Raw genomic sequence first — 26219 nt, forward strand, 5'->3', positions numbered from 1 at the left:
TTGTGGGTTTGGAGCTCAGGCCAGACCCAGCCACCCTGCAGACTTCTCAGAGCCAGCCCTTCAGAAATCCTATTCTTGACATCTGTAAGCAAGAGATATGGGCAGTCCTTCATGCTCTTTCCTGAAGGAGGACTATGGTCAGCTCTGGGAAGTAAGAATTGGCCGTAGGACACTCCAGTCATCTCACCTGTAGTCTGAGCAGGTCCCTTAACTTGGCCTGCCCTGGGTAATTACCTAGGACGGTCCTCCCTGTCACTAGGTTGTTGCCAGGTGTGGGTGGTCGGGAAGCCTCCTGGTTCCAGTCACAGAAGCAATGCTCTGACCCCCACAAGGTCTGGTTCCATTTTACACTAAAAAATAGGGAAGAGCTTATTTTTAACTCTCTGCTACTCCGTTTTTGGAGGGAACACAAAAGAACAAAGCTGGGTTCAGAGAGTGTTCTGTTCATGTTTACTCTTGTTTATTTTAGTTCTGATTTCTTGTAAAGGCTTGACTTCTGGAATTGCTCCTCCTGTTTAACTCCATCCATAAAGCGAGTTTGTGGCGTTCATCGTTCAGCAGATGTACCTGTTTGAGGCATTAAGGTTTGACCAGAACAGAGAAGATCTCTGTCCATGTGGAGACTACATTCTAGGAGGACAGGCAGAAAATAAACAAGATAAATGAAAAATATATATATAATAAATATGTAAGATATATATTATACATACATATGTAAAAATAAAGTGGAGAAATGAGATACAATATGTGCACAGGAGTGGGGAAGTCAAATACTGTGTTAGGGAGGCAGCCAGAGCTCAGTGACCTTCCCTGAAATTGTGGATAAAGTAAATGCCTTCTCAAAGGGGCTGATGTCTTTAGGGAGGATCCAGGGCCCATGCTAAGCATGAAGAAAGGGATGAAGAGATGTTTCGAATGAAACACTCAAGTACTTTATATGTGCAGAGCACCATGATGACAATGACAGTGATGTTCTCAAGGTAAACTGCTGGTCCTTGAATTCAGAGTTTGTCCTTTTCCTTCTGATGACAAAGATTGATGGAATATTCCATCCTGCCTCACTGCCTTTGGTGTGTCTTTAGTTTCTTGGTTTGCTTTCAGACTGTAATTTCAACAAGGAAATATTCCACATTTTTTTCTTTTAAGTAACACTGAAAGCACTGTTATGTAACAAAACCTCTCCATCCAAAAAAAAAAAAAAAAAAAGGATGAAGAAAAGCAGAGACAGCTTTTTTGTTGTTGTTGTTTGTCTGTTTCCTTCTTCTTCCTTTCCTCAGTCTCTGTACTTACTGGCTGATCAGGAGCTGTCAAGTTCTGCCTCAAAGCAGTCCTGGGATTACCTTGCTGTGTGTTTTTGGGCAAACTGAGTCATATCTCTGGCTTCCCTCATTGTATACAGATTTGGTGCTGAAAGTCAAACAATATTTGGGGTTTCTTTTTTTGAAGGGGTAGTACTAGGGATTGAATTCAGGGGTATTCAGCCACTGAGCCCCAGCCCCAGCCCTGTTTTGTACTGTATTTAGAGATAGGGTCTCACTGAGTTGCTTAGCACCTCATTTTTGCTGAGGTTGGCTTTGAACTCACCTCCATCTGCGTCAGCCTCTTGAGCTACTGGGATTACAGTGCGTACTACTGCACCCGGCTATATTTGGGGTTTCTTATACAAAAAAAGAGCAAAGGAGCAATATAATACTTTTCAGTTGATGATGTCAAATGGTAGTAACAATTAGGAAAATGATTCCCTCTGCATCCAGAGGGAGTTGGAGGCTCTCTGCCTCAGTGGTCTGATTTCAGGGTTAGGGTTTTCAGATTAAAAAATCTGTTAAGTATGTCTCAAATATCCCATCTGGAATCTTCTAGGATTCTAGAGCTAAAAAGCTAGAGACTTCTTCCAGATCTTCAAGCCAGGAAAGCCCACCCAGTTCAAATGCCTGGAGGAATCAGGTGACATCTGGATTTTTATGTGAAAACTCTTATTTTTAAATATCAGCCACACATTCAGTTAAACCAACACAAATTCATAGTGTGGATCAAAGAAAACAGTCTGCTCATAGACTCTGGTGAGGCCAAATTCTTTCAACCATCATTTAGATGAGGAAATGAGGCCCCAAGGAGAGACAAGTGTCATTAAGGTTGCATGGGTAAAAAGATTTCTGGGAAGACGACAGAATAATCACCTTGGAGGAAAGGCAGCTGAAGAGGAAATCTGAGAGCCAGCACTGGAACATTCCATGCAATTTGCAAGGTGTGCTCACCTTCCTCAGTTTATCCAACTCTGAGAACAGTGTGTCCTACCTCAGGACATGGTCTCCTGCACCATCTTCACATAGAAAGGATGTTCTGAAAGGTTTTGAAAAAACATTTGGAGGGGGAAGAATGTGATCTAAGGTTGTGCACGGAGAAGAAACGAACACAAAATTATTCAGTCTAGTGTGTGCTACGTACCGAGAAAATTATAGTATGTAATTCTTCTCTAACTCTTAGTATCTTTTAAAGATTCTTATTCTTCAGATTTTGGCTCAAATATCACTTCCTCAGAGAATTTTCCCTGACCACCCTTTCTGACACTACCTCTGCAGTTTTCCGGCTCTTCACCGTATTAAAATCTGTAATGATTTTGCTGGCTTCTGGACTAGCTCCCCTTACCTAACGCAGGATCCCTGAGAACGGTACCTGGCACATGGTAGGTGCTCAACAAATATGTTATAAACATTTGAGAAGACATCCGCCCTTAAAGAATTTCGACTAATTCTTTAAGTTTCGCGTAGCCACCTATACTATTAACAGCATTCTAATTAGGAGGTGGAGGTGCATTTCTAAAGGAGAAAGAAGTGTTTAAGAGCGGAAAAATTGTGCTCAGAGGTAGAAAGCACTTTTCTCCAGATCACACTGCAGTCTGTGAATTAATGCCTCCAGTACCCACTGTGCGACGGTTTGCAAACAAATTTATCTGCAAGCGAACGAAGCTTCATTTTAAAGATCCTTGCGCCTCGCAGCTCGGGGCGATGACATCAGAGAACCCGGAGTTCCACCTCCAAGCCAAGCCTCGCGGTCCTTGAGAACTACGCATCCCAGGATGCACGGCGGCTCAGGGGTCCGCACTCCGCGCGCGCCCCGCCCCGGCGCGCCCCGGAACGCGCCCTGGAACGCGCCCTGGAACGCGCCCTGGAACCAGGAAGACGTCCGACACCCGGCTCGCCACGCCGCGGGGCGCGCGCGGGGCCTGCCGGGACTTGGAGTTCTCGCGCACTGGGAGTGCCCGCTCCGGAATCTCAGCCGCCGTCTGGGGGCTGAGGCGACGCGGCCGCGCGTGCGCAGTGCGCGGGCGGGCCGTCGTGGGCGCCGCTGCCGGCCTCTGGGTGCCTGTAGGAGCCGGGGCCGCGGCGGCGCGGGTGCTCCGAGCCAAGGCCGCGGTAAGATGGGGCGTGTGGAGCGCGGCCGCGCCGGGGCGGGCGAGGAGGGAGACGAGGCCGGATGCGGAGCGAGGCGGCGGCGAGCGGGAGGCGGCCGGGCGTCCGCCGCGGGGCTGGCGGGCCGGTGAGCGCAGGGCCGCGCCCCCTCCCGCGCGTCGTGCACCTGACGAGGCCGCGGGGCCGGCTCACCTGCGCGCGGGCTGCGGGCGGCGCCGGGCGGGCAGGGCGGGGGCCGCGGAGCCCTCGGTGCCCTCGCCGGGAAGCGCGGCGGCCCCTCCCTCCCTGTCTCCGAGCAGCGCCCGGCAGCTGTCCGGGGATTCCCGGCGGCGGCGCCTGTCGAGTGGCGCGGCTCCAGGTCGCGCCCGGCCGACGGCGCTGGGCATCCTCATCCGGGCATCGACTGCGCCTTCCCTTCGGGGTCGCCCCGGCGGGCGTCGCGCTGCAGGGGTGCAGACGGCCAGTGGGAGAACCGACTGGTCTGCCCAAGGTCAGGTGGGACCAGGGAGGCGACCCGGAGCCGGGTCTGGGGGCTTTGACGCCAGCCTGCAGCCGCCGCCACCGACGGGCGGCCCCGCGGGGTTTGTGGTTTGCCTCCGATGCTTTCTATTGACCTCCGGGTGGACGAGCCGAGGGGAAAGTGGTGTCATAGCGAAAGCGGTCCTGCTCTCCAGGTGTGGGCAGCCTTTGTGGGTTCTAGGTGGGCTGCGCCGCCCGGCCGAGCCTCGAGGGCGGGTGGCAGTTCCCAAACTTGATTGCTCTGTTGGGGCCAGGTCCGAGAGCAGGTTTAAGGAGCCCACAGTCAGGCAGTTTGTGCCATTTTCGCCTTCGAGTCCTCTGTAATACCTGGTTCCTTTACTTTGCTGTTGATGGCTGTTTGCTTAATAAGATTTTCTTTGCCTTAAGTAAGTCACTGCCCTTTGCAAATTAGTTTTCTAACAAGAAAATCTTATTTCCTGTGTGTTTAATGACTGGAACAAGTAGCACACTCTGAGGTTTCGACCATTGTCTTTCATCTTGGAACTACTGAGCCATCTGCATTATTTCCCGCCGAGTACCCAGCGCACATACTTTCTGTGTTTAATGCCATGAAAAGAATTTACCGCAAAATTTGGGTGAGTGGTATGTGATTCAGAGAAAAACTTTGGAGGAAAAAAAATTCACAATTTTGTAAAACTATTTTCCTTTGGAATCTGAAGAACTTGAACCATTATTTCAGAAATATTAAGACTTATCCTAAGATACCTGTTACTTTTCATACTTCAGTTTTTTTTCATATTGACACACTTGAGGCAAAAAATATTTCCGCAAATAAGTTTGTGTGAATATACCTGATCTGATCAAAATCTTCCTAAGAGACATTACGTTTTAGAATACTGATACACTTAAACAGGAGTATTAAACTTGGCAGAATGACAGTTAATTTATTTTATAGTGCTATAAAATGGACAACGTATCCATTGACAGGTTTCTCTTGAGAGTAAACTGCATCAAGGTATATGGCTGTGGATTTGTCTTTTGGGCTAAGCAGAGGAAAACTTCTACATCACTAAGAAGATGTGACAAACGTGTTGCTTTCATCTCACTTTATCTTGTTAATTTGTAGTTTTGTTTTAGTTGGGGTGTGGGGGTGGGGAGCAGGTTTTTGTCTTTTTTTCTTTCCAGATTTAGCGACGTAAGAAAATAGAAAGAGGTGATAGTAAATTTGAGTTTGTCTTAAACTAGGAAAGACAGTGGAACAGGATAAGTATACAATTGTGAGGAAACTGCCATGAGTTCATAAGCCGGAAGGACCTTTTTAGAAGCATTTAAGGTTGTTAAGAATAGCATTGGGTTTTTTCTTTAAAAAGTCATTGTGGGCATTATTCAAATGCTGGTTGATAATCTCTGGGATGTAATGTTATTGAAGATTCCCAGGAAGATACTTGGGAAAGGCGGGAAACATTTTACATTTTCAGAGGGCCTTTTTCCTTAAAAATACTTGCTAGAGCTTTTTAAAAATTAACATTATTGCCTGAGCCTGAAAGTTTTTAATTGTTATTCATAGTCATACTCCAAATCCCACAGTTTATTTGCCTGTATAATTTGTAACCCAGAGTGAAATTTAAGCAGAATTTATAAGCATGATTTAAGTTGAATTTTTACATCAATGTTTTGCTTAATGTTAGTTACTCTTATTTTTGTTTAAATAAGTCTGTCATTTAAGAATGAGGGAGATTGGGGCTGGGGCTGTAGCCAAGTGGTAGAGCGTCTGCCTCTCACATGTAGGGCACAGGGTTCGATCCTCAGCTCCACATAAAAATAAAGATATTGGGGCTGGGGATGTGGCTCAAGTGGTAGCGCGCTTGCCTGGCATGTGTGCAGCCCGGGTTTGATCCTCAGCACCACATACAAACAGAGATGTTGTGCCCGCCGAAAACTAAAAAATGGATATTAAAAAATTCTCTCACTCCTTCTCTCTCTCTCTCTCTCTCTCTGTCTCTCACACTCTCTTAAAAAAAAAAATAAAGATATTGTGTCCATCTACAACTAAAAAGATATTTAAGGAAAAAAAAAGAATGAGGAAGATAGTTTTGTGAATAGAATGTACTAATTATTCAGATGTGACAATAGCTACATTTTGTATTTATTAGATAAAAAAATTATCTAATTTAGTAAATAGAAAATTTTGAATACTATAACAGTAACTGCCTTAAGCACTTCTCCCATGTGCCAGAACTGTGAGCTGAGGTAATACACAAATTTTTTAAAACATGCTTGAGCAGTGTACTTTTGGTAATATTAAAACGTAATTTTTAAATTTCAAGATTTTTTTAAGCCTAATTTCAGGTCTGCAATAAGTGGATTCAGAATATAAATATTAAAATTTAGTTTTAGAGATTTTTTTGACCATTTGTGAATACCCATCCTTTAGAAACTTACTGACATGGTGTCAGAAAGAACTTCATGGAACAGGGGCTTTTGGTAGCTTCCAGTGCTTGTCTGTAATGTTTATATAATTTTAAAAACATACATATGGGATGTTTTTATGTGAAAATAAAGTTCACATTGGTATTTGCTGAAGCAAAGTCACTTTTTAAAAAGCTCTAGCAAGTATTTTTAAGGAAAAAGGCCCTCTGAAAATGTAAACTGTTTCCCACCTTTCCCAGTGTCTTAAAATTAATGAGTAATAAAACTGTTGAAGTAATATTTTTTCCTTGTAGGTACGATGTGCATTTGTAATTCCTAGAAGATATTTAAGCAAACATTTGTTTACTGTTTATTTTAGAATAGCCTTTTTGACTAGTTGAATAGCTTTGCTTCAGAAAGATACTGTTTTTGGGGATTTTTATGTTAAACTTTCTTTGAACTGAAATTTTTGTTCAGCATAAGAGAATTAGAGTCATTTAGGATTTTTAATTGAATATGGTTTAGAATAAAATATTATTCCCAAATGCAGCTCTGTCAGACTTGTCCATCTGATAGCTCTTTATTCTCCCAAAAGTTAGGGTTTTACTAAATCTTTAGGCATCGTACGTTTTTATAGTTTTTAACCATTGAGTTGTAGATTCTGGATTCATTTAACCTCTTCTTGAAGAACAGACAGTTATAGACAGTAGAGTTGAGCAGTTTCAGAGAACTTCTAGTGTAGTTATTCCGCAGTACAATAAATCACTCTTGAGAATTCCCACGGCATGTGTTCCTTCCCATTCGTGTGTCATCGAGATACTGAGCAGTCCAAAACTGGTGCAAACAAAAAGCAATTTTAACTTTCACCATTCACTGCTTTCAACTGTGCTTTGTAGGATCTTCTTCTCCCTCCTCCCTCTGCCTCATGACATCATGGGTAAATGATAGCTTTTCTATCATTTACAGCTATTAAAAGCTCCAGTCTATTCTAGTTTAAACCTTCAATCTCATATTCAGTTTAGAACTCCTTTCCTCCCTTACTCAGGGTCTGGCTGCGGCAGCACTTGGGGAAGGGGGGATTGTGGTATGCTCTAGGATGCCTCTTTTCTCTTAAGACATCTACTTGGACAGGAATTACTCAGAAGAGAAATGGAAAAAGGCAAGTATTTCTTACCAGTTTCTCCTAATCCCTCCACCTCCTTTATTTGTGTGTGTGTGTGTGTGTGTGTGTGTGTGTGGACACGTACTAGGGATTGATCTCAGGAGCATTCTACCTCTGAGATGGTCCTCAGACCATTTTATTTTTTGAGATGGTCTCACTCAATTGCCCAGCTTGGTCTCAGACTTGTCATCCTCCTGCTTCAGCCTCCCAAGTCGCTGGAATTATAGATATGTGCCGTCACACCCAGCTGAGATATGAAACTTTGTTGGGTCTAAAGGTCTCTTGATTAACGATGGCAGGTCATTGATATCCACTGGTGAACAACAACACTGACATTTTTGGTGAACTCTTGCCAGGAGACGCCCTACTGCACATAGTTCCTGGGTATGAAATTCTCTGTAGCTAAACCTTTTCCAACCCACACACCACTTGTCTATTCCTGTGAGTGTGGAGTGTGGGTGAGTTTGGGTGAGGATCTTTTTGCTCTGTGTGCAGATTTTTTGATAATGGCAAGATTGCTCAAGTTTAGGTGCTTTTGCATTTCCCCCTAATCCCACTGAAAACTCACTTCCTCTGATGCCATACGATGTCTTATAGACTGCATAAGTATGTGCCCTTTTTCTGTATCCTTCTACTTCCCATCCATTCTCCTTGTTCCCTTGTTCAGATAGGCAGGTAGTCACTCAGTCTACCCAATATTTAGACACTGAAATGGAAGATGAGATGCCAGTCTCTCCTCCTTCTGGGTACTTTGATTTAGTGAGTGATTTTTCTTGGAGGCCTCCACCTCTGTTTTTGGGCGAACACCACCTTATGACTCCTGTGTTCTCTCTGAAGACTTGGAAGGTATCTAATTCTTTCCTCTCCTCTGCCACTTGCTTCCATAGAGGGCAGGTGGTGGTTAGGGTGCCAGGGCCCCAAGGTGTTTGTGTGTAGGGAGATGAGGGGCCAAAACACCACAGAGATTTGATCTTTTTTTTTTTTTTTGGTATTGGAGATGGAACCCAAGAGTGCTTTACCACTGAGCTACATCCTCAGTCCTTTTTATTTTTTATTTTGAGACAGTCTCACTAAGTTGATGAGGATGGCCTTGAACTTGCCATCTTCCTACCACAGCCTCCCGAGTTGCTGGAATTATAGGCTGTACCAGCGTGCCTTGATCCTTGAAGTTTGTATAATCCATTCTCTTTCCACAGATTCAACCACCCACAGTTAAAAAATATTCGAGAAAAAAATTGCATTTTTACTAACTAAACATGTAGAGAGACTTTTTTCTTGTCATTATTCCTTAACAATATAGTCACAACTCTTTACAAAGCACTTATGTTGTATTAAGGGTATGCTTTATAGTACAGGGAGGATGTACATAAGTTATGTGCAAATACTATGTAATTTTATATAAGGGACTTTAGCATCCACCTAATCCCTATGGATAAGGAGGGAATGATTATCTTCTCAGCTTTTTTTTTCTTTTTCCAGATTTTGGGGCAACGGGACTGGGTCCACTCGGCATCTAACAAACAATATGAAGTCCTGTAGGCCTAAGAATGTCTCACTGTGCAGAATTCAGTTTTTCCTTTTCTTTTATTTCTCTCTTTTTGATTTTTTTGGGTTTGTTTTTTGTTTTACTTCCTGGATCCTGACTGGTAAAGTGTTAACTTTTGTATATCTTAATTTATGACTCTTATAAGATATCCCTACACCTAAGAGCTTAAGTAAAGCTGAAGGACAAATTCAGGGGTTAATAATCTAATTTTAATTATTCCTGCCATATGCTGGCTTTCCTAGGAATATAAATTCAAACAGAAATACAGTATTGGAACTTTTCTCCTTCTGTTAGCTAAATAAACCAGTTAAATCTGCTAAGTGATTTTTTTTATATGATGAGGAAAAAGTAACTTTCTATCTGAAAACATCAATATTTGATGTAGTAATTATGGGTTTATTTAATACTTCATTCAGCAAATAGTTTTTGAGTGTCTTCCATGTGCCAGCTGCTGTTTTAGGTATTAGAGAAATAGACATGAATAACATTTAAAAAAAAAATTCTTGCTCTCATGGAGCTTGTATTCCAGTGTGGAGAAACAGGCAAATAAATGGCGAAGTATATCAGTTGTTACTTATTGACAAATGCTAAGGAGAAGAGTAAGCAGGAAGGAGAGGGGAGGTGGGAAGAGGCAGGTCAGTTTGGAAGGTTTCCAATTTTAGATAAGGTCTTAGGGAATGCTTCATTAAAGAGCCATAGTTGAGTTAAAAGTTCCTGAATGGGGCACCTTGTTTGGTGCTCCAGTAGCCAGATGAGTGAGCAACCGGGTGGGGGTGGGATGGGGTGAGCTGGGGTGAGCTAGGAAGTAACGCCTATAGCTTTTATAAGGGCTTTGGCTTTTACTTTGAGTAGGATGGGGTCCTATTGAAATAATGCTTCTTAACTTTGGCTGAACAATAGAATTATCTGGTCAACAGAGTATTCAGGGCTGAAGGTACCAATTTGAAATCCTTGCTCTTTAGACCTGTGAAACTAAGTGAGTTCATTGAGTGACAATGTAAATAGAAAGAGGTCCACAGTCTCCCTGAGACATTCCAACATACAGAGAGGTCTGGAAGATGAAGTGTCCATTAGGATTTCTGATATTCTTTAGAATAAAGACAATTACAGTTATTTCATTTTTTTAAAAAATAGCTTTATTGAGAAATTGTTCACATTATTTAATTCACCCATTTAAAGTGCAGAATTCAGTGGTTTCTAGTGTATTTGCAGTTGTGCAGCCATCACTACAATCAATTTTAGAATATTTTTTATCACCCTTGGACCTTCTATCCCTAGTCAGCTTATTTCCCTCTTATCCCCCATCCCTAGACAGCCGTTAATCTACTTTCTATCCTCAAGGGTTTGCCCATTCTGGGTATTTCCTATCAAGGGAATCACATAAGGTGTATTCTACTGAGAGAGAAGTATTATCTATTAGGACGTACCTTTTAGGTAGATTTGATTCTAAATTGTTTAGTAAAGGTGGTAGGGCTCCAAAAGCTTTTCCATTGTAAAGATGCATTTTCCTCTTTAATACTTCAGTAAGAAAACTGGGGTGGGACTTTAAGGCTTTACTAATATTCTGTTCCCTAACAGTGTCTCATCTGGTGCTTATAGTGTTTATTAAAGATGTTTGCTTAAATTAATGAATAAACTGGGATTGCAAAGTGGTGATTTTTTTTTTTTTTATTACTGTTGTACTTTGAAAGATCATGAGTTTGTAGTTTGTAGTAATTCAGATACATTGTACAGAGGTTTTCCTTCTGTTTTGTGTTTGTACTTTTTTGTTTGCTGTGAAAATCTTAGTTCTTTTTTTTTTTTTAGAATTTTTTTAATATTTATTTTTTAGTTTTCGGCGGACACAACATCTTCGTTTGTACGTGGTGCTGAGGATCGAACCCGGGCCGCATGCATGCCAGGCTAGCGCGCTACCGCTTGAGCCACATCCCCAGCCCAAGACTTGAGAATTTTTTAAAAAATATTTTTAGTTGTAGATAGACACAATGCTTTATTTTGTTTATTTAGTTTATATGGTGCCTGGGGATCGAACCCAGGGCCTCACACATGCTAGGCAAATGCTTTACCACTGAGCCACAACCCCATCCCAGACTTTGGAATTTTTGCCCGTGTGATAAATGAAAATCATATTTCTATGTAGTTCAGATATTTCTTTTTTTTAATGTATTTTTTAAAACTTTTTAAAATTCTAATTTGTTATACATGACAGCAGAATGCATTTCAATTCATATTACACATACAGAGGACAATTTTTCATGTCTCTGGTTGTATAGTAAATATTTCTTTTTTGGGGGAGATATTTTTTAGTTGTAGTTGGACACAATACCTTTATTTTGTTTGTTTATTTTTACGGGGTGCTGAGGGTTGAACTGGGCACCTCGAATGAGTGCTCTGCTGCCTAGCTATAATCCCAGCCCTAGATATTTCTTGTTTTAGAAAGTTTTTATTTTTATTATTATTATTACTTTTGTACTGGGGATCAAACCCAGCCCATTTTTTTAAATTTTAATTTTTATTTTAAGGCAGGGGCTCGCTAAGTTGCTTAGGATCTTGCTAAATTGCTGAGGCTAGCCTTGAAATTGTGATTCCCCTGCCTCAGCAATCAGAGTTGCTGGGATTATAGACATGCACCACAGGTTTAGATATTTCTAAACTTTACTGTTGTGGAGAATTGTGAACATCCACAAAAAGTAGACAAGAGTAATATAAATTGTCCTCATGCATCGTTATTTAGCCCAAACAGCCCTCAGCCCAGGCTTCCTTCTCCATTTGTTCCCATCTCCACAATTATTTGGAAGCAAATCCCAGATACATTTTGTCTCTGTATCAGTAGACATCTCTAAATGATAACCCATTTTATAACAGCAATAATACCATTATCACCACATAAATATCTTTTTTTAATATCATTAGACATTATTCAAATTCCCCACATTTCTTAAATAGGATTTAAATAAGGTACATATGTTATAATAGGTTTAATCTTCTTTCAAAGTCTTTTTCTGGTTTGTAGGGTCTGACCAGTTCCTTTCTTCCTTACTGCTGGTTTTTTTTTTTTTTTGGGGGGGGGGGTGGGGGAGATACTGGGTATTGAACTCAGGGGCACTTGACCAACTGAGCCCCAGCCCCAGCCCTATTTTGTATTTTATTAGAGACAGGGTTTCACCCTGTTGCTTAGCACCTTGCTAAATTGCTGAGGCTGGTTTTGAACTCGGAATCTTGCTGCCTCTGCGTCCTGAGCCACTGGGATTACAGGATGTGCCCCGTGCCCGGCCTCTCCTATTGCTTTTTCATTTAATATTGAAGAAACTAGTTGTCCTAAGAAATTTCTGATAGGATAGATTTTTATCATTTGAATCCCTGTGGTGTAGTTTCTCATGCTCTTTCACTGCCTTCTGTGTTTCCTATATAGTAGAGTTGGATTTAAAGGATTGGATTCAGAATGTTTTTGTTTTTTCCCCCCAAAGTGTTCATAAATGGTGTCATACTCTTCTGTGAGGAAGTATAGGAAGTCCCCTTGCTTCTTTTTGTAATGTTAGTGGTAATGCCACATTTCTGTTTTTTTTTTAGATTTCTCTTATGCATGGTATTAAACATCTTTTCGTATATGTAAAGGCCATTTTTTAAGAAAGTGTTTTTTTAGTTGTAGATGGACCCAATATCTTTATTTTATTTGTTTTAATTTTTATGTGTTGCTGGGGATCAAACCCAGTGCCTCATGCATGCTAGGCAAGAACTCTACCACTGAGCCACATCCCAAGCCCTAAAGGTCTTTTTTTTTTTTTTTTTTTTTAAGAGAGAGAGAGAGAGAGAGAGAGAGAGAGAGAGAGAGAGAATTTTTTTAATATTTATTTTTCAGTTTTCGGTGGACACAACATCTTTATTTTGTTTTTATGTGGTACTGAGGATCGAACCCAGCATCCTGCGCATGCCAGGCCGCTTGAGCCACATCCCCAGCCCAAAGGCCATTTTTAAAGGCATTGTCTGTTCAAGTCTTTTTTACTCATTTTTTTTCCTATCATACTTTTGATATATTTTCTTTGACCATTTTGGTAAACTCTTTAAATGTTAGGGAGATGAGCACATTGTGATAAATAAGTAGCAAATGTTTTTTACTTTGATTTCATTTATCAAGTTTTTTTTTTTTTTTTTTTTTTGAGAGAGAGAGACTTATCAAGTTTTTGACAAGCAGAAACTTTTGAAAAGTTACTTGTAGTCATTTATCAATGGAATGAGTTTTTATTTCTTCTGGATTTTTTTTATTGCTGCTTTTTGAAGTTATATACAGCTGTCTATTTAAAATGTACAGTTTAGCCATGTACATCACTATAACTCCAGAAACCAAGGAAGCTGAGGAAGGAGGGTCAGGAGTTTTAAAGCCAGACTCAGCAACTTAGCAAGACCCTGTCTCAAAAGTGAAAAAGGACTAGGGATGATGCTGAGGATTGAACCCAGCGCCCCACGCATGCCAGGCGAGCGCGCTACCACTTGAGCCACATCCCTAGCCCAGTAATTCCTTTTTACTGTAGAGCAGTCTTTAATTACATAGATATTACTCATTTTATTTATCTGTTCACCTGTTGATGCACATTCTGGCTTATTTCTAGTTTAGGATTTATGAATAGTCACTCTAAACTTTTGTCAGTCTTTGTGTGCATATGTTTTTCTTTCTCTTGGGTAAACAGGTAGGAATAGAATGACTGGATTATAGGATAGGTATATGTTTGGTTTTATTGACAAAACTTTTTCTAAAGTGGTTGTACCATTTTACATTCCCATCTGCAGGGTATAAACTGGATGTTCTACATCTTTGATGACATTTTGTTATCAGTCTGTATAGTTTTATTTGTTCTGGTAAGTGTGTATATTTTTTAAAATTTAAACTCAGGATTATTGATTTATAATATAAATTTTGTAAATATAAATTTTAAAATTTATAAACAATAAATTTTACCCATTTTAAAATGGGTCTAGTTCTGTGAGTTTTGGCATTTACATACAGATGCATAACCATTAGCAATCAAAAAAAGAAAATAATATTTTCCTCCTGTCCTTTGTTGTCAATTCTTCCCTCTGTTCCAAGTCCGAGCAATTCTGATCTGCTTTCCATCAATGTAGGGTTTTTTTTTTTTTTCTTTTGTGGTGCTGGGGATTGAACCCTGCAAGGCAAGCACTCTACCTATTGAGCTATTTCACCAGCCTCTTGTCTTTTTACTCTGCATGTGATTAAGGTCATGCAAATGTGGTATTTAGGCTTAATAGTTTTAAGACATTCATAGTCTTGTATCTTACCACAATTAGTCAGCTCTCCCACCTCCAGAATTACCTTCTGAAATGAACTTCTTCTACCCAGGGATCTGTTCTCCTGACTTCTTTAACTTAGCAAAATACGTTTGAGACTCATCTGTTTTATATATTAATAGTTAATTCCTTTGTATTGCTAAGTTGTATTCCATTGTACTGGATATACCATTGTTAATTATTTACTCACCAGTTGAAGGACATTTGGGTTGTTTCTGGATTTTGCCAATTATGAATAATGCTCTAAAAGTTTACATGAACAAAAATACCTAGGAAGGGAATTGCTGTGCTGTATTATAAGGATTTGTTTAACATTATAAGTAACTGCTGCTAAACTGATTTCCAGAGTTGTACATTCCCACCAGGAATGTATGAGAGCTCATTTGTTCCACATTTTTGATAACATTTGGTATTATCACGTTTTTTGTCTTTGTTTCAGCCATTCTAGTAAGTACATTGTAGTATCATAGTTTTTTTTTTAATAACTTGTAGACTAATGATGATGAACATCCCTTTTTTTGATGCTTATTTACTATTTGTGTGTCTTCTTCGTTCAAATATCTGTTGAGTCTTTTGCCTATTTTCCTATTTGATTGTCTGCCTTACTGAATTGTAATAATTACCTGCCTGTCCTGGATCCCATTTTGTGGCTTGTTTTTATGTTTTTTTAATCCCAGTTGCTGGGGATTAAAGCATCACCCATCATGCCAGATGTGGAACACCTGAAAAACTTAAACTGAGCAGCACATTTACTATTTAAAAAATAATTATGGTTTGGGAGATCTATTCTTTTTAAAAAATATTTTTTATTTGTCGATGGACCTTTATTTTATTTATTTGTATGTGGTGCTGAGAATTAAACAGTGCCTCACACATGCTAGGCAAGTGCTCGACCACTGAGCCACAACCCCAGCCCCCAAGAGATCTATTCTTTTGAAGAAAGGTAATAGATAAATGAGCATTTGGACATACGTGTTTGTAAACATACATTAAAAGGATATATAAGCTCTGAATTATGATTTCCAGCCTATTTTAATGCGTCTGTATCAATTTTGTTGAAATATTTGCAGAATTGAAAACTTGCGACTCAATGGAAGAGCAGCCTTTTTTGGGGGGAGGTTGGGTACTGAGGATTGAACCCAGGGGCACTTAACCACCGAGCCACATTCCTAGCACTATTTTGTATTTTATTAGAGGCAGGAATTGCTTAGCACCTCGCTAAATTGCTGAGGCTGACTTTGAACTCATGATCCTCCTGCCTTAGCCTCCTGAGCCACTGGGATTACAGGCAAGTGGCTAAGAGCAGACATTTTAAATTTTGATTAAATTCAATGCATCAGTTAGGTGGTTTAGGCTTTTTATATCTTATCTAAGAAATCTTTGTCTATCCCAGAGGCCATGAAGACTTTATATATATATTTAACATTTATTTAGTTGTAGACAATACCCTTATTTATTTATTTTTATGTGGTGCTGAGGATCGAACCCAGGGCCTTGCACGTGCTAGGCAAATGTTCTACCGCTGAGCTACAACCCCAGCCCTGTTATGTATTTTCTTCTGAAAGTTTTATAGTTTTTAGACTATAGCTTTGTGTGTGTGTGTGTGTGTGTGTGTGGCGGGGGTGCTGGGGATTTAACCCAGGGGTGTTTTACCACTGTGCTACATCCCAATCGTTGTTATTTTTTATTTTGAGTCAGTCTATCACTAAGTTGCTGAGTCTTATTAAGTTGCTGAGTTTGGCCTCAAACTTGCCATCCTCCGGCTCCCCCTCCTGAGTTGCTGGAATTACAGGTGTGCACCACTGTGCCTAACTCCTAATATTGGCTTTTGCTCTCTTTTTCACTTGGTCCACATAGCTGTAGATTCATACAATTTTTAAAAAATTATTTATTTATTTTTATTTGTTCAATTAGTTATACATGACAGCAGAATGCATTTTAATTCATTATACACAAATAGAGGACAACTTTTTTATTTCTCTGGTTGTACACGATGTAGAGTCGCACCATATGTACACAATATGTATATTACTCTTGTATCTAGGATAATGATGTTTATTTTACTTCACCATTTTTCCTGTTCCCATACCCCCAATTCTTCCCTCCCTCCCTCCTCTTTGCCCACTCAAAGTTCCTCCACCTCCCTTCCCATTACGGATTAGTATCCACTTATCAGAACATTGGCCTTTGTTTTTTGGGGAATTGGCTTACTTCGCTTAGCATAATATTCTCTAACTCCATATATTTACCTGCAGATGCCATAATTTTATTCTCTTTTAATGCTGAGTATTATTCCTTTGTGTATATATACCACAGTTTCTTTATCCATTCACCTGTTGAAGGGCATCTAGGTTGTTTCCACAGTTTAGCTATTGTGAATTGAGCTGCTATGAACACTGATATGGCTGTGTCACTACAGCATGCTGGTTTTAAGTCCTTTGGATCTAAACCGAGGAGTGGGATAGCTGGGTTAAATGGTGGTTCCATTCCAAGTTTTCTGAGGAAATCTCCTTACTGCTTTCCATACAGTTGCAACACTTTGCAGTGCCACCAGCAATATATGAGTGTACCTTTTTCCCACATTCTTGCAAAGACTTACTGTTGCTTGTATTCTTGATAATTGCCATTCCGACTGGAGTAAGATGAAATCTTAAAGAGTAGTTTTGATTTGCATTTCTCTAATTAGAGAATTTGAACATTTTTTCTTATATTTGTTTATCAGTTGTACATCTTCTGAGAAGTGTCTGTTCAGTTCACTAGCCCTTTTATTGATTGGGTTATTTATTTTTTGATCCTGAGTTTTTGAGTTCTTTATATATATCCTGTAAATTAGTGCTCTATCTGATGTGTATGTAGTAAAGATGTTCTCCCACTCTGTGGGCTCTCTTTTCACATTATTGATTGTTTCCTTTGCTGAGAATAAGCTTTTTAGCATGACTACATCCCATACATTCTTGATTTGATTTCTTGTGCTTTAGGAGTCTGGTTAAGGAAGTCAGGATCTTTTTCTTCTATTAGGTTCAGGGTCTCTTGGCTAATTCCTACGTCCTTGATCCACTTTGAGTTGAGTTTTGTGCATGGTGAGAGAGAGTGGTTTAAAATCATTTTGCTGCATGTGGACTTCCAATTTTCCTAGCACCATTTGTTGAAGAGGCTATCTTTTCACCAATGTATGTTTTTGGTGCCTTTGTCTAGTATGAGATAACTGTATTTATGTGTCTTCTATTCTGTACCAGTGGTATACTTGTCTATTTTAATGCTGATACCATGCCGTTTTTGTTACCATAGCTGTAGTATAGTTTAAGGTCTTGTGTTATGATGCATCCTGCTTTACTCTTCTTGCTAAGGATTGCTTTGGCTATTTTGGGTCTCTTATTTTTCCAGATGATTGCTTTTTCTATTTCTATGAGGAATGTTATTGGGATTTTAATTGGACTTGCATTAAATCTATATAATGCTTTTGGTAGTATGGCCATTTTGACAATATTAATTTTTTCTTTCCAAGAACATGGGAGATATTTCCATCTTCTAAGGTCTTCATTGTCTTTCTTTGGTGTTTTGTAGTTTTCACTGTGTAGGTCTTTCAACTCTTTTGTTAGATTAATTCCCAAGTATTTGATTTATCAGTTTTGTTGGTTTGTTTTTTCAAAAGAACCAGTTTTGAAAACTTATTGTTTGTTTTTTTTTTTTGGCACTGAGCCACATTCCCAACCCAATTTTATATTTTATTTAGAGATAGGGTATCACTGAGTTGCTTAGTGCCTTGCCATTGCTGAGGCTGGCTTTGAACTTGTGATCCTCTTGTCTCAGTCTCCCGAGCTGCTGGGATTATAGGCATGCGCCACCATGCCTGGCTATTGTTTGTTTTCTATTTCATTAATTTCTTTTTTTTTTAATTTTTATTTTAGTTTTAAGTGGACACAGTATCTTTATTTTACATTTATGTGGTTCTGAGGATTGAACTCAGTGCCTCAAGCATGCTAGGCGAGAACTCTACCACTGGGCAACCATCCCAGCCCTCATTAATTTCTTTTCTAATATTTATCATTTCTTTTTTATTTTGTTAAATTTTCTTTTGGTACCAGAGATTGAATGAACTCAGGGACACTTAAACACTGAGTCACATCCCTAGCCCAATTTTGTATTTTATTTAGAGATAGGGTCTCACTGAGTTGCTCAGTGCCTCAGCCTCCCAGGCCATTGGGATTACAGGGGTGTGCCACCACACCCGGCTATTTTGTTAATGTTTAATTAGGTCTATATGACAGCAGAATGCATTTTGATTCATGGAACACTACTTTTCATTTCTTTGGTTGTACACTATGTAGTGCACACCATATGTGCAGTGATACTTGTACCAAGGGTAATGATGTCCATCTCATTCCACCATCTTTCCTGTTTCCATATACCCTCCTCACCCCCCACTCCTTTGCCCCATCAAAGTTCCTCCATTTTTCCTACCCCTCTCCCCCCAGTTATGGATCAGCATTCACTTATCAGAGAACATTCGGGCTTTGGTTTTTTAGGATTGACTTATTTCACTTAGCATGATATTCTATTTTGTTAAATTTTAACTGTTCTTTTTTAGCCCTTTTTGTAACCAATTAAGGTGGCACTTAACATCATTGATTTTAGAGCCTTTTTTCTGACGAAAGCATTTTAAAGCTGTAAATTTTCCTCTAAAACACTTCTTTAATTGCATCCCACACAGTTTGACCTTTTTCTTTTTTATTTTCATTCAGTTAAAAAGATTTTTTGATTTCTCTCAATTTTTTTTCTTTCATCTGTGGTTTACTTAAATGTACATCATCTTAATTTTCAATAGCTGTCCAGGTGATAATTCGATCTATAGCATTAAAAACTAACAAAAATCCAGAATGTTGTATGGTAGTATATACCTGTAATCCTAAAACCACAAATTCGAGGCTAGTCTCAGCAATTTAGTGAGACCCTCAGCAACTTCATAAGACCCCGTCTCAAGATTACAAAACTGAAAAGGACTGGAGGGGTAGCTTAGTGATAAAGCACCCCTGGGTTCAATCCCCAGTACCAAAAAAAAAAAAAAAAATCCAGCAGGTTATAATAATAATACAATTCCTTGAATGGTTTATGCCGATTTCTCATTCCCAATTCACAAATCTGAAATGCTGTGAAATCCCAAACCATTTGAATGTTATGTTGGCACTCAAAAAGTTTCAGATCTCCACTGGGCATGTGGTATATGTCTGTAATCCCAGCTACTCTGGAGTCTGAGGTAGGAGGATCATAAATTCCAGGCCTTCTGGGCAATTTATTGAGATCCTGTCTCAAAATAAAAAAGGGTTGGAGATGTAGCTCAGTGGTAGGGTACTTGCCTAGCATGTGTGAGGCTCTGCATTTAATCTCTAGTATCATACAAAAACAAAACTGTTTCAGATCTTGGAGCATTACAGATAGCAAATTTTTTGATTAGGAATGCTCAACTAGTAAAGTCTATGCAAAAATCCCAAAATTCTAAAAACTCTGAAACTTGAAATGCTTCTGGACCAAAGCATTTTGATAACGGGTAAGATTGTTTTCTTTTCTTTCTTTTTTTTTTTAGGGGTGTGTGTGTGTGTCTTCTAAGAACAATTCATTGTCTTCCACTGTTCTTTGAATTGACCCAGCTCACTTGGGCAGTTTTTTCCCCAGGCTCCCTCATGCAGTTGCTGACACAGGGCAGCCAGCACTCCAGTCCTCTGCAGCTTGAGTAGGCTGGATGATCACCAGAGCCAGCCTCTTGCTCTGCTGGCATGGCCAGGACAGCTGGGTGTGGGCTGGCCACTTCTCTCCACACAGCTTCTCTGTGGAATAGTTGGCTTTTACACAACATGGGGGTCTTAAAGTTAGTCTCATTTTGCATATAAGTTGTTTTTACATAGGTAATTTATCTGGTGTACTTTTTCAAAATAAGTAAGGTAAAATTCATTAGGGTAATAAGATGTCCTGTAAGTTTATTTTTATAAATTGAGGTGAAATTAACATAAGACAAGCATGTTAGTGTTTTCATTTGCTGGCATTTAATACATTGTCAGATTTATGCAAACCACCATCTTAATCAAAAAGTGTCAAAACAGTTTTATAGGTATTACTTATACTTACCTCTCCCCCCCACCCTCCGACCCCCACACCCACCCTGGCAATCACCAGTCTGCTTTCTGTCTCTTTGGATATATCTTTTCTAGATCTTTCATGTAAATGAGTTGTACAATGTGTAGCTGTTTGTTGCTGGCTTCTTTCACTTAGCATTTAGAGGTTCATCCGGACTGTGACATATATCAGTACCTTAATTCCTTTCTCCTGTTCTGTCTGAATAATATTCCATTGTAGATACATACCCTATTTTATTTATTCATTCACTTGTTGGTAGCTGTTTGGGTTGTTTCCCCTTTTGGCCATTATGAGTTGTGCTGCTATGAATCATTCATGTTCAAGTGTTTAGTACTGATTTTCAGTCCTGAGTATGTCTGGAGTGGACTCACTAGGTCTTATGTAATTTTATGTTTAACCTTTGAAGAACTGCCAAACTGTTTCACACAGCTGTTGTACCATTTTACATTTATACCAGTAATGGAGAATTTCAATTTCTCCACGTCCTTGCCAACATGCTATTTTCCTGTCTTAATTATAGTCATTCTAGTGGGTATGAAGTGGTATCTCATTGTGGTTTTGGTTAGCATTTCCCTAATGACTAATTAAATTGTGCATCTTTTTGGGTTATGATTGGCCATTTTTATTTCTTCTTTGGAGAAATATCTCAAGTCTTTGTCCATTTTTAAATTAGTTTTTTTTTTTTTGTTATTGAGTTATAAGAATTGTTTATATAGTTTGAATGCTAGATCCTTATTAGATATATAATTTGAAGATAATTACTCCCTATAGATTGTCTCTTCAACATATATATATAATATATATAATATATATAATATGAATGAAACCCACCCCCAATCTGGGATTGAACCCAGAAGCACTTAACCATTGAGCCACATCCCCAGACCTTTTTATATTTTATTTTGAGACAGGATCTCACTAAGTTGCTTAGGGCTCTATAACTTGCTGAGGCTGGCTTTGAATTTATGATCCTCCTGCCTCCTAGGATTACAGGTGTCCACCACACCCAGCTATTGATATCCTTTGATGCACAAAAATTTTTAATTGATGAAGCCCAGTTTATTTTATTTTTTCTTCTGTTGTTCATACTCTTAGGGTTCATCTAAGAATTCATTGCCACATCCAAGATTAAAAAGATTTACCCCTCTATTTACCCCTTTATTTTAGATTGTTAATGCATTTGTGTTACTTTTGGTGTGGTATGAGGTAGGGGTCCAGCTTCATTCTTATACCTGTGGATGTTCAGTTACATCAGCACTATTGGTTGAAAGGCTGTTCATTCCCCTTGAATGGTGCTAGCATCTGTGCTGAAAATCATTCAGCAATAGTATCTGGGTTATTTCTGGGCTCTCGGTTTTATATCATTGGTCTATGCCTGTGCTCATGGCAGTACCACAAAGTTGATAGTTTTTACTGTAGTGTATGTTTAGTATAGAGTATTAACTTTTAAAGCTTTGATTAGATTTTAGATTTGGAAAACTTGAGTAAAGAGATTATTTCTTTGTAAGTACTAGATTTATAACACTTTTTTTCTCTACATTTTTTTTTGGTGCATTATTGTACTTATTGGTTGTTTTTATGTATTTATTCATGCACACAGTGAATATAATTTGACCAGTGTCATTTCCTGATGTTTCCCCTTTTCTTTCCCACCTCCTTCCCTAGGGTCCCTTTCCTCTACTCTGCTGATCTCCCTTTGATTTTTCATGAGATCCCTTCCCCTACATCTGTTTTTTTCTTTTTCCTCTCTTCGGACTCCCTCCCCCGCCTGGGGCTTAGGTCATATGTTACAAGAGAAACATATGACCCTTGACCTTCTGAGTTTGACTTATTTCACTCACCATAATGCTTTCACATCCCATCTATTTTCCTGAAATGACATGATTTCATTTGTGTGTGTGTCTGTGTGGTGCTGGGGATTGAACCCCGGGACGTGTACATGTGAGGCAAGCGCTCTACTATATCCCCAGCCCTCCCTTTTTTTTTAAATGGCCGAATAAAACTTTATTAGCTGGGGTGTAGCTATGTATGTGGGTAAAGCATGCTAGCCCAGCATGTATAAGGTCCTGGGTTTGGTCCTCAGCACCACCAAAAAGAAAAAAACAAAACCTTCCGTTGATAACACACATTTAATGAATAACTTTATTTGAAACTTTTTGATGGGTTTCACCGTTTCTCTACATATAAAATAATGATATATAGTACGTATATCAGACTGCATTGTTATTGAATCTTCTGTTGTCTTACAAGTTTAAATATTTTAGTTAATTTACCTTGAGCCTTTAAATGAAGAACTAATTATACAAATTCAGTCTGCCAAAAGGTATAGTGTTGCTGGCTCTGCCAGTATAGGAACAGCTATCTGCAGAGTGGACTAAGCTTCATGTGAGGAAGATCATACATCTATAGTTTCTAGATCAAAAATGGTTGGAAACAACACTGTTTACCCAGATTCTGATTTTCAACAAAAGTTTCAATACTTTAGAACCAGAATATGTTGTACTTCTTAAGTTTCTTTTAACCTGTACCTCCTCTTTTTCTCTCTCCCTTTTTTTCCCCCTGTGGTAATTTATTTGCTCAAGAAACTGGGTAGTCTGTCTTTTAGTTTCCCAACCTGGCTTTGGATTGGATCTCAGTGTTGCTGATTGGATTCCTGTGGTACAATTTAATATCTTCCTGTGTGTTCTGAATTTCTGTCTTTGGTAGTGGGATATAAAGGGACCGAGTAATTCAGATTTAGATAAAACATTTTTTGTTGTTATTACATGTTCACTTCATAGAGTTTTAGAGAGATAGGGTGGTGTAGAGTTTAAGAAAGGAGCTCTGGGGGTTCTGCGCGCCTACCTGCTGCCGGCACCATCCTCTCCAGGAAATGCTAGTGAATCCGAGGAGGACTGTAGCACTGGAAGTGTGGAGAGCCAGGCAGTCCCCAGCACACACAGGGTGACTGACTCCAAGTTCCATCCCCTCCATACCAAAATGGATGTCATCAAGAAGGGACATGCCAAGGATAGCCAGCCCTACAAAGTGGACGAGTCACAAAGCATAGACACCCAGAATTTCTCCTCTGAGTCCAAGCGGGAGACAGAATATGGTCCCTGCCGTAGAGAAATGGAGGACACACTGAATCACCTGAAGTTCCTCAATGTGCTCAGTCCCAGGGGCGTGCACATCCCAAACTGTGACAAGAAGGGATTTTATGAGAAAAAGCAGTGCCGTCCTTCCAAAGGCAGAAAGCGGGGCTTCTGCTGGTGTGTGGACAAATACGGGCAGCCCCTCCCGGGCTATGACACCAAGGGGAAGGATGATGTGCATTGCCTCAGCATGCAGAGCCAGTAGACTCCACTACACCATTTAATGTGGAGCTCAAATACGCCTTATTTTGCACAACAGACTGCCAACGACATGATCCGCAGCTGGCTACAGCCTCCATTTATATTTCTTTTGTGGTGAACTGATTTAAAAAAAAAATAGAAAACCAAAGTTTAGATAGGTTTTTTTGGTTTTTTGGTTTTTTTTTTTTTTTTGAAATGCCTATGGTTCCTTTAAATGGTAAACTTGAGCATCTTTCCACTTTCCAGTAGTCAGTGAAAAACAGTTTGAATTTCTCTGTTGCTGCCTATAAAAGTACTCACACGCTCATGCACAAGGCTGTGGACTTCTCCCCACCTGGAATTTTCACCGTGTGTTTGCTGAGGCGGCCGACCCTCCGACTTCAAGACTGTGGTGGCTGTGTTGCTTAATGTAGAGAACACACTTCATCCCCACCCTCAAGAGTAGGAAAACCCCTAAACCCCAGTCACCTGGACATCCTGGCGCATCCTCCTGAGGCTCACAGCCCTCTGTGTTGCCATCTTTGAGTCAAAGGGCTGGTCCCTCAATCATGAAGATCATTGCTTACTCTCTGCCAGTGGCCATATCTGCTTGGGAACTATTGCAGAGTATAAAGTGGAATCTTAAAAAAAAAAAAAAAAAAAATGACCAAGAATGCTTTAGGGAACTCTGGAAACCTATAAAGGCAGGTATTTTTGACCCTCCTTTGTCAGGCAGCTTCCTGAAGATGTGGCCCAGTGGAAGGCCCAGGATGGCCATTGCTGTGGCCCCCATAGGGTAAGAAGGGCAAGGGTGGTGAGCCTCAGCCTCCGTGTTCAACAGCATCATAAACAATGACAGGATTCTTTGGATGACTACAGAAAATAGTGTTTTCTAGGTGAATTCCTCAAAACAAAATTTATTTTTGAGGATAGTTTTATTGTTATCTCTTTATCCTTCTTGGTACAATGTAAAAAATAAAAATACTCTGTAAATGGGAAAGATGAATGGTTTGTTGGGGAGCCTATCAAGGACACTGGGAACACAGACTCACCTGTGTTTGTTGAACTTGGAGTTCTCCTACTTTCTTTATAATTAATACATATATTCAGAAAAAAAAAAAAAAAGGAGCTCTGGAGTCCAGGGATCTGGGTTTGAGTTTTGATTCTTTTCCTACTAGTTCTGTAATCCAGGGCAGTTACTTACTGTCACTGTTGACATCTTTATTTGTGAAATGGATTGGTGATGCCTACACTTAGGGTTGTTATGAAGATTAAGATAATGCATAGAAAGGAACATTGCACAGAACCTATAATAGAGTAAGTGGTCTATAAACATTAGCTATTATTACTGTTGTCTTACAAATTTAAATATTCTAAAACAATCCAAAAGGTAGATTTTCTTGCTAGGAAATTAAAATTTGGAAAGCTAATTTTTGACTCACTTGAGTTTATTTTAGGGTAAAAGTAAGTAACTTATTCAGCTAAGGGGTACACAGCTCTTCTTTGTCCCTATCAATGTGAACATAAATTTATTTTCTAAAGTGATGTATTTTCATGCTTTAGATGTTGGCATAAATTCTTATTAACTGGTTCCCCCTAACATTGAGAAGAGTAGGCTTCTTGTTAAACGACTGCATCATAGCACAGATTTAATCTTGCTTCCTATTGCAAAATTCTTTTCTTTTTTCTAGGGAGCTTACTGTTAATGTTTTTATTTTACAGGGTAATGTTCAAGCCCAGAAATGCCTTATGTGGATCGTCAGAATCGCATCTGTGGTTTTCTAGACATTGAAGAAAATGAAAACAGTGGGAAATTTCTTCGGAGGTACTTCATACTGGATACCAGAGAAGATAGTTTTGTATGGTACATGGATAATCCACAGGTTTGTAAGATCCAAAGATTACCTTTAAAAAGCATAGTAAAGTTTATTTATTACATGATTTGACATGCTCTATAGGCTTTAGGATTTGTCTTTTTAGGTAATACTATGTTTATTATTACACTCTCTGTCTTATCTGTACCCATGACCCTTATTGTCTTGTTTGAGTTTCAGAAGGTAAAACTACATCATTTGATAAAAATTGTGTGTGTGTGTTTGTATGTGTATATTATTCTTGGGAGAAAAGTGTTACCTCCAGTGGATTTTTTTTTTTTTTTAATCTTGCTATTTATTTAAAAAGTTGAAAAGTTACTTATTCTAGTTTAACAGTTACTTTCCTGGAAATTTCTGTCCTTTAAGCATATGTGTAATTTAAAATTTAAATCAGCAATATTTATCAATCTTTTAAAAACAAATTTTTGTAGTTGTAGATGGACAGAATGTCTTTATTTATTTGTTGGTTTTTATGTGCTGCCTCACGCATGCTAGGCAAGCACTCTGCCACTGAGCTATAGCCCCAGCCCTTTATCAATCTTAATACATCAAAATGATATATGTTCCAGAAACTTGGAAGGCTAAGCAGGAGGA

The 26219-nt window shown here is 39.4% G+C and overlaps 1 protein-coding gene across 6 annotated transcripts in view; it reads left to right on the top strand.

Annotated features, from left to right (window-relative positions):
* The first annotated feature begins 3300 nt into the window (after nucleotides 1–3300).
* The window catches only part of Plekha1 (pleckstrin homology domain containing A1), a 62211-nt gene continuing 39292 nt past the window's right edge, over nucleotides 3301–26219 (top strand). For 5 of the 6 annotated variants that reach the window (XM_077105271.1, XM_077105276.1, XM_077105273.1 and 2 more), the window contains exons 1-2: nucleotides 3301–3413; nucleotides 25474–25634. In XM_077105271.1, the coding sequence (XP_076961386.1) occupies nucleotides 25494–25634 (141 nt within the window). In that variant the 5' untranslated portion in view covers nucleotides 3301–3413; nucleotides 25474–25493. Of the gene's footprint in view, nucleotides 3414–3831; nucleotides 3901–25473; nucleotides 25635–26219 lie in introns of those variants that run through there. The other variant, XM_077105272.1, reaches the window with a different exon arrangement.

Source organism: Callospermophilus lateralis, chromosome 15 (genome assembly GCF_048772815.1).
Source record: "Callospermophilus lateralis isolate mCalLat2 chromosome 15, mCalLat2.hap1, whole genome shotgun sequence".
Taxonomy (NCBI): domain Eukaryota; kingdom Metazoa; phylum Chordata; class Mammalia; order Rodentia; family Sciuridae; genus Callospermophilus; species Callospermophilus lateralis.